At 43.7% G+C, this 8,957-nt stretch overlaps 1 protein-coding gene across 1 annotated transcript; it reads left to right on the top strand.

The window, feature by feature from the left end:
* The first annotated feature begins 3,267 nt into the window (after window positions 1-3,267).
* On the top strand, window positions 3,268-7,878 carry SCO1 (Translation elongation factor EFG/EF2 protein). The gene is made up of 4 exons (XM_086799628.1): window positions 3,268-3,893; window positions 4,634-6,048; window positions 6,410-6,922; window positions 7,295-7,878. Exons 1-4 carry the CDS (start codon window positions 3,638-3,640, stop codon window positions 7,463-7,465), a joined length of 2,355 nt encoding a protein of 784 aa, XP_086655754.1. The 5' UTR covers window positions 3,268-3,637; the 3' UTR covers window positions 7,466-7,878.
* Window positions 7,879-8,957: the final 1,079 nt, after the last annotated feature.

The following is an 8,957-nucleotide window of genomic DNA, read 5'->3' as shown; positions in this document are numbered from 1 at the left end:
ACAGAAAGAACACTCCAAGGTTTTGTTACCTTAAAGTGTCCTCTGCAGTATCCTTCTTGCCCTTTCCTTGGGCAGCTTTGTTCTTGTTGTTGTTATTGTTGCCTCTTCGTGCTTGTTTGTCCTTGCCCTTATCTTGGGAAACAAAAGTAGATTCCAAATTTCCTTTGTCTATCATCAAACGCTTGTCATGTAGATAGCTCACAACCTCTTCAAAAGAAGGAAGAGGCCGGCGAAAGTAAATATGATCTTTGAAGGAATCAAAAAGAGGGAGGCAATTTACCAAGCAACTTATGGATCGCCGATGGTTGTTGATTACGCTCGCACATTCTTCAAGTTGCCGCTTGATGCGAGTGAAGTCCCCAATCTTATCAATGATATTGTCAGATTCATTGATGGAAATCTTCTCAAGATCTGCCTCGAGCTTGGCAATTTTCATGAAAGAAACAGCACCAAACCTCCTCTAAATCTCAAGCCACATCTGTCAAGGATTACAACTTGTAGAAATAAAATGTGCTTGTATGGCAGGAGTCATGCAATGAATGATGATGAGGTATGCGCACAAGCATCCAAAACTCCCCGTAAAGCTGGACCTACCAAGGCAAGTGTCATAACTGATGTCCAAACACCAGCACCTTCAAGTAGCAAACTGGGTATAAAAAGACCAAGTATGATAATTGGTGGCTATAAGCTCTGAGAAACAAGAAAAGAAGTGGTTGGGGGAACCACCAAAAGGGTGGAAGGAGAGGGTACCGAGGTAGCCTGAGAAGTAGGGGATGATTCCATGGGAAGAGAAAAGAAGTCCAAAGAAGTTAGAGTATTCGAAGCTTTTCGTAAAGCTTTGGGCTTACTGCCTTTTCAGGATTAATCAGCCATACCATGTACATGTTCACATCATCACTCCAGGGGAGATTTGTAGCATTATATGGTAGTGATGTGTGTAAACACACTTAGGACCGCCAGGGCACTTTTTCCCTCACTAGGAGGTTTTTCCCCCATGCGTATGTACACCCTCTTATCTACTCATTTTAGGGTGTGTACTTATCTTTTGTATCTTGGCACACATTTGTTTATTCTAATTTAGTGAGTTTGTGCGCTCTCAAGCTTCTCTATCTTGTGTGTGTGCACTGTTGCAACCCTAACCCTAATTTTAACAATGCCGAAACGTGAAAAAAATCAGTTAGCTATGTTTATAATTAACTATGTGAATTGCACACAATATGGACTTCTTCTTTCACCCAGGAGGATACCTCAATCTAAGATAATGACTTTCATGTCTGCCTATAGCTCTCACATCTACCGAAGGTTTTGCTCTAAAATTCAAAGAGGGAAAGAGATGGAAATACCCTTACTCGTGTAGCTTGCCTTGTTCTTACCTCTTGCTTGCCTCATTAGCTCTCACATGAACCAGAGCTCTGATACCATAAAGAGAATTCATGGGAGAGGGAGAGCTAGAGTTCCTTGCGCGCGCACACACACACACACACACACACGAGAGAGAGAGAGAGAAAGACACAAGAGAGAGATGGATGGTTGAATTTTCTTCTATCTTCTTTGCTTCTATACAACCATTAATATAAAGAGATAAGAGTACATACCATATGGAAAAGTACTCTCCTATTATAACATATAATGGTTGGTCCATAGTGCAAACCCGACTACTTGAGCTGGCACTATAACTGTGACATAACTCTAGTACTCCAAAGTGGCTATCACACAGCATGTCGTCCACTGGCAGTATATCAACCATAATCTCACCAATCGTGTTAGCGGCATAAGTGTAGATACTATCACTCAATGTCCCCAACACTAATTGAGCTCGATATCTCAACAAGGAGCATAGCTCAAAGAGTGAGACCTTAACAAACTAGAATGGGCAAGTGAAGTTATTAAAGAATTTCAATAAACCACTTACCTTCTAGCACAACAAGAGGGACACAAAGCACATAACTGGCGATCCAATCGACTATGGCATCAATCACATAGTGAAGTTATTAAAGAATTTCAATGAATACTTACCTTCTAGCACATCAAGAGGGACACAAGCACACAACTGATAATCCAATCGACTATGGCATCAATCAGATAGACCATATAACCAAATGGTGTGTAGCAATGTTCTTGTGTTTAATTCACTCTACTTGATGGAGGACATGTTCTGCCAAGGCACAACCATAACCTAACCCTACTAGGCATGAAGACCTCAACCAATGTAGAGTAAGGCATCATGTGCAACCTAATCCTTATCCTTCTCAACCGCACATCCATTTACATCACATCACATCTCATTCTCATCCATTTACATCACATCACACCCATTCACATATCATCACATCTCATCACATCCACTCACATCTCCTCACATCACATTCACATCTTATCATATTCACATCCACATCCATTTACATCACATCACATCTCATCCACATCTCATCACATCCACTCACATCTTATCAACCATGGTAATATTCGCCTATATAAAACGCCCAAGGTTGGGACCAACCTCACTCAATCGGCCATAAAGACCATGGTAATATTAGCCTAAATAAAACACCACAACTATGACATACCTTCCATGTTCATCCAAACTCATATGGTTGGCCATTTGGCCCTTGACATGTGCCTAGAGAAGATATCCTTCTAGATTTTCTATTTTTTGACTAGCCTTAGGCCCAAGAGCCTTCTGTAGTAGTTACCATTTTTTCACCGCTCGTAGGTGCTTTTTATCCACCCCTAGGCGATGCCGTCGAGGAGGCACCTTGTGGGGTTTTGAACCTAGGACCTCCTGGACCTCCTTGGCAAACACCTTCACCACTTGGGCTATCACCTCATTAGCATATCCTTCTAGCTTTTATCGAAGCTTGATATGAAAATATTAGCCCGCTGTTGCATGTAAGCTTGTTTGGTAGTGTACCAAACCTAATCCAGCCATCTCACCACCATCTAATTCTTGAATTAGGTCGTGCCAGGCATCTACATTGATCAGTGATGGCTTTTGCTTATAAAGGAAGCCTTTTAACATAGCAGACAGTGGGGTGGCAATATATACAAAGGCTAGCATACATGTTGAGGTGTCAAATGGTCCATTGTAGTGTGTAAGTCTCACTTGTTCTAAGCAAATTAAGTCTTGAAGGGTTAAGATGCGACTTTACGATAGAGTGAGGAGGAATGCGATGGATGGTTACTCAAATAGCTATGTCCATTGCAAGACATGGGCTATAGCCTTGCTCTCCAAAGTTGTTTCTTAGAACGAAAAACGAAAGAGGACGTGGCCAATTCAAGGCTTGGAGTGAAGGTGTGTGGCGAGGGCTGTTCAAACCGATAGCAGCCTCAAAAGCTCGCACCATATCCTCTTCTTGTGGGCGAGAAATTGGCCTGACATCATGTCATAATCCCACATCATCTCTCCCTTACTCATATATCCCTCGAGTTCCCTCTCTCTCTCTCTCTCTCTCTCTCTCACTCACACACACACACACACACACACACACACCACCCCCCCCCCCCCCCCCCCCCCCCCTCTGAGGAGAGAACCTATCATCCAGCCGCTTGCCAGCATCTTATTGTGTTTCCAGATTTCTCTGTCTGCTGCTTTTAGCCCTCCCGCGAGGCCTGCCTCAACGAAAGAGAGGCCCTCAAAATGGTTTCTGCTGTGACACAGATTGGTTCTGCAGCTGCTGTGCTGCCGTCACAAACTTCTAGTCCCAAGGGGGTGCAGGAGGCCAGGAGATTCAATGGCGTGGCCTCCTTCGCCGGCTTGAAGAACTCCGCAGGTTTCCCTTTGGCTTCTTCATCTGCTGCGGCTTCCCGATGGGTTGAACTGTCCAAGTGGGCTAGTGCCCCGGCCAGTAGAAGCACGGGCAGAAGTAGCGCTGTGGTCGCCATGGCAGCTGAGGGTATGTATGAGCTGCCTCTTCTTTTCCAGTTGTCTATCTGTGTGGAGAGATGCTCTCAAGCATGGCCATTGATACATGTTAGGTCGTATGGCAGTTCAACCTCAAGCATAGCCATTCATGCATGGTAGGAGATCATCAATTGATGCATTGTTGGTGATTATCTATGTTGTATGGCTTGATGACTTTAAGCATTGCGATTGAGACAGAGAGAGAGAGGCCAAACTGTGGAATCACTGGGATCACAGTATGCCATGGAAAGTCCTGTGTGTGTGTGTGTGCGTGTGTGTGTGTGTGTGAGAGAGAGAGAGAGAGAGAGAGAGAGAGAGAGAGAGAGGAGTAGCAGCTCGTGTCCGTATTGTCAGGGTTGTCTCAATTGTAGGCTTTGACTAGTTGGTGGTATGTATTACTGTGCACTAGGCCTCACGTGGACTATTGTTTTGCATGATTTTAGTGTCAGGATTCATTCAGGTGGGTTTAGTGGCCTCTTAGAGATTGGTTGAATAAGCTATTAGAATGCTCTGGAGTGTCAGTTTGAATATTTGCGAATGTTTAGTGGTCTATAATGTCCAAGGATCTCTTTCAAAGAAAGTGGGAATTCTAGAACGCGATTTGTGAACATGGCTTCAAATGTTTGGAATGCTGATGTCTTTTCAGTTAATGATGGGTTTTCCTCTTTTAAAGTCTGGAACCTGTACTTGCAGAATAGTCTTAGTTTCATCTTCTCCAACTTTTTGCTGCAGGTGAGAAGCGGGAGGTACCCTTGAAGGATTACCGAAATATTGGTATCATGGCCCATATTGATGCTGGGAAAACCACCACTACAGAGCGCATTCTCTTTTACACTGGAAGAAACTATAAGATTGGAGAGGTGCATGAGGGTACGGCCACGATGGATTGGATGGAACAAGAGCAAGAGAGAGGGATCACCATCACCTCTGCAGCAACCACAGCAAAGTGGAAGGACCACCGCATCAATATTATTGATACACCAGGGCATGTGGACTTCACTTTGGAAGTAGAGAGAGCATTGAGGGTCCTAGATGGGGCAATCTGCCTGTTTGATAGTGTTGCCGGGGTGGAGCCACAGTCAGAGACTGTGTGGCGACAGGCGGATAAGTATGGAGTTCCTAGAATTTGCTTTGTCAACAAGATGGATAGATTAGGAGCCAACTTTTACCGAACCCGTGACATGATTGTCAGCAACTTGGGTGCTAAACCTCTAGTTTTGCAAATTCCCATTGGATCAGAGGATTCATTTAAGGGAGTTGTGGATTTGGTTAGGATGAAGGCAATTGTATGGAGTGGGGAAGAGCTTGGTGCCAAGTTTGATTATGTAGACATTCCCGATGATCTTACTGACTTGGCTGCAGAATATCGGGCCCAACTGGTTGAGGTGATTGTTGAGCAAGATGATCATGCAATGGAGCAGTATTTAGAAGGGGTTGAGCCTGATGAGGAGACAATGAAGAAACTTATACGCAAAGGAACAATTTCACTTTCATTTGTGCCAGTCCTTTGTGGATCGGCATTCAAGAACAAAGGTGTACAGCCCCTCCTTGATGCCGTGGTGGATTATCTGCCATCACCACTCGATCTGCCTACCATGAAAGGTACAGCACCCGAAGACCCTGATGTTGTGTTAGAGAGGAAGCCCAGTGACGAGGAGCCCTTTTCTGGGTTAGCCTTCAAAATCATGACCGACTCCTTTGTAGGCTCCCTCACATTTGTCCGAGTTTACTCTGGCACACTTTCAGCCGGCTCTTATGTGCTGAATGCCAACAAAAACAAGAAAGAGAGGATTGGACGATTACTAGAAATGCATGCTAACAGTCGGGAGGATGTCAAGATGGCAAGAACTGGGGATATTATAGCTTTGGCTGGTTTGAAAGACACAATAACTGGGGAGACTCTTTGTGACCAAGAGAAACCTGTAGTGCTGGAAAGAATGGATTTTCCGGATCCTGTTATCAAGGTTGCTATTGAGCCGAAAACCAAGGTGGATATTGACAAGATGGCTGCTGGTCTGATCAAATTAGCTCAAGAAGATCCATCCTTCCACTTCTCAAGAGATGAGGAGAGCAACCAGACAGTAATTGAGGGAATGGGAGAGCTGCACTTGGAGATCATTGTTGACAGGCTGAAACGGGAATTTAAGGTATTATTTAGTTTAATGTTTCTATCTAAGAATGAGATTAAGGTGCTTAGATATTGATGCGATTATTCTCTCGATTTTTCAGTTTGGATATCTTCCAATCTTGTATATGCTTATATGTTTGCATTTATGTGTGCAACTGTGCAATATGTGCACATGAATGCACACGTGTATGTCAACTTACATTGTCAAATGTACACGATGATGCGGCCATGCGTTCTTACTTTTGATTACCCAATGCTTCTCTTCCAGTTCAAATGTATGTTTGTATGTATTTGTGTGCCCCCTGTACAAGCAGGTGTGCTTTCTTGCTTGTTAGGTATTCAGCTCTTCTCTGTGGTTCAAACATGTGTTTTTGTTGCAGGTTGAAGCTAATGTTGGTGCCCCTCAAGTCAACTATAGAGAAAGCATCTCTCGTCTAGTGGAAGTTAAGTATGTTCATAAGAAGCAGTCTGGTGGACAAGGACAGTTTGCAGAGGTGGTAGTCAGGTTCGAGCCCCTTGAACCTGGAAGTGGTTACGAGTTCAAGAGTGAAATCAAAGGTGGAACAGTTCCCAAGGAGTATGTGCCTGGTGTTGTAAAGGGTCTGGAAGAAAGCATGAATAATGGTGTGCTGGCTGGGTTTCCAGTTGTCGATGTCAAAGCTACTCTGATTGATGGGTCTTATCATGAGGTAGACTCTAGTGTCTTGGCCTTTCAGCTGGCTGCAAGGGGGGCTTTCAAGGAGGGTATAACTAAGGCTGGCCCCAAGCTCTTGGAGCCTCTCATGAAGGTGGAGGTTGTGACACCTGAAGACCATCTAGGTGACGTGATTGGTGACTTGAATTCCCGGCGTGGACAAATCAACAGCTTTGGCGATAAGCCTGGTGGCTTGAAGGTATGTGTGTAGATCAGTAGTTGCATGTAGACTTTCTTATGGCTGATAGTTGTGTAATCCCAGGCAGGAGTTTTAGGGTGGTTACACATAGCTCATGCCCGTGAGCTGGGGCCCATCCAGGCCGCCGGGCAGAGAAAGATGGGCAATCCTACTGCTCAACTCCCTGCCCACGCCACCATGGGAGGGGAATGTATTGTAATTACCCGAATGCACGGGCAGGGAATGCTGTGTAACCACCCTTAGGTAGCTCTTCCTGTCGGTAGAAATTTTCTCTTTGACATAGCTCATTTTGAATTGTGCTACATGTCATTATTTGGGGAGCTGGAATGTGGTCAAGAGTGCTGTTTCTGATCTCTTTGGATTTTTTGTCAGGTGGTTGATGCCCTTGTCCCGCTTTCCGAAATGTTTCAATATGTAAGCACTTTGCGTGGAATGACCAAAGGGAGGGCATCATACACAATGCAGCTTTCCAAGTTTGATGTTGTGCCTCAGCACATTCAGAACCAAATTTCAGCCAAGGCACAAACGGCTGCAGCAGCTTGAAAGATCACTATGGCTATCACAATGTGAGAAGCAGTAAGCTTTTGTGTAAATTACTTAAGAAAGGCCAAAGTGGCACCATTCTTTAGGTGTATCAGTTATTTTTCTAGGAAGGACATCTGATTTGGGTTTTGTGATTAGCTCCGTGTAAGGTCTTTCCTGAGTAAACGGTTGTGCTAAGTCTAGCGCAGAGGATTTTTTTAATCACCTGTTACAGTTCATGTTGTCTTTCTACTGCACCCAAGAAGGTGGTCTTAGCTATACGCTGAATGTATGTGGAACCTGTGGGTTGTTGGATGTCCAGGTTCACCTCTGTCCTCCTTGTGGCACATATGCTCTCTCTCTCTCTCTCAGCATATCCTTCTTGTTGATGGTGTTGACTACTTTAATTGGCACCTGTGTCACTTTTTGTTGCACAATGTCCAGGTTCACCTGTCTTCCTTGTGGCACATATTCTCTCTCTCTCTCTCTCTCTCTCTCAGCATATCCTTCTTGTTGATGGTGTTGACTACTTCAATCGGCACCTATGTCACTTTTTGTTGCACAATACTATTTTGATGTTCTAAATTGTTTTTTGTAAGGTCTTACCTAAAGTAAAGCCAGTCTTTTCAGACTTTGCTTTGATTGTTTGAATGGAAGTAATAGGGGTGTGAGTCGCTAGCTTCAATTTTTGAATGTAATATTAGGTTCCTAAGGGGAATGTATGTCACACTTGAGAGACTGACTTCTTACTAGAAGTCGCTCAAGGTTCAGCCTTAGGAGGGTTCAATCGGTCAATGCCTCCTTACCTACAACCCCCACATGCTAGGCTCTGCCCGAGGATTGTCTTCTTCTTTTTCTTCTCCTTCTCCTTTCTCTCTCCCCACACCTCAAAGTTGCAAAACGAAGTCTCACTCTGTTTGAATGTGAATGATTCCTTTGGAAAGAAGTTTGTATTGAAAAAGATCTGTGGAGGAGGGTACCATCTCTTCTAATCAAGTTAAAGGTAATCAAAGTTTAATTTCTTCTTTTCTATTGTAAGTTGTGCTTAAATATATGCCCGAGGATAATAGAGAGTGTGAGTGTGAAACCATATGGCACACGTGGTTCCTTGTGCTATATGTTCCTTACACAGTAGGGAGCTTAGGCTTTGAGCAGAATTTCTTTGCAAAGTATATGCAAACATATTTGAAGAGATTGCTAGTTAAAATCCACCAACAAATGCTCTAACCAATGCACCTATTGGCTTGCAGCTTTGTAAAGTGGTGAGTTACTAGTTAAAATGTAAACTTACCAATTCTTTAGAGGACTTTTGATTACTTTACCTCAGAAGATCCTTACTATCAAAATATCGTGCTTGATCGCACTATAATAACAGCAGTTTGAAAGTGGAGAAAGTTGTATACCGTTGTGGCTAGCTTTAGAAACATCATTTTGAATTTGATTCCGCATACTATAGCCAGTCTGCAAATGCATGAAAGATTCTCAGAACTCTCATGGTAAATGCTAAGATGAC

Source organism: Cibotium barometz, chromosome 6 (genome assembly GCF_041138505.1).
Source record: "Cibotium barometz isolate CiBa-2024 chromosome 6, ASM4113850v1, whole genome shotgun sequence".
Taxonomy (NCBI): Eukaryota; Viridiplantae; Streptophyta; class Polypodiopsida; order Cyatheales; family Cibotiaceae; genus Cibotium; species Cibotium barometz.
Note: the sequence above shows the minus strand (reverse complement) of the source record. Positions and strands in the feature narration are given on the sequence as shown.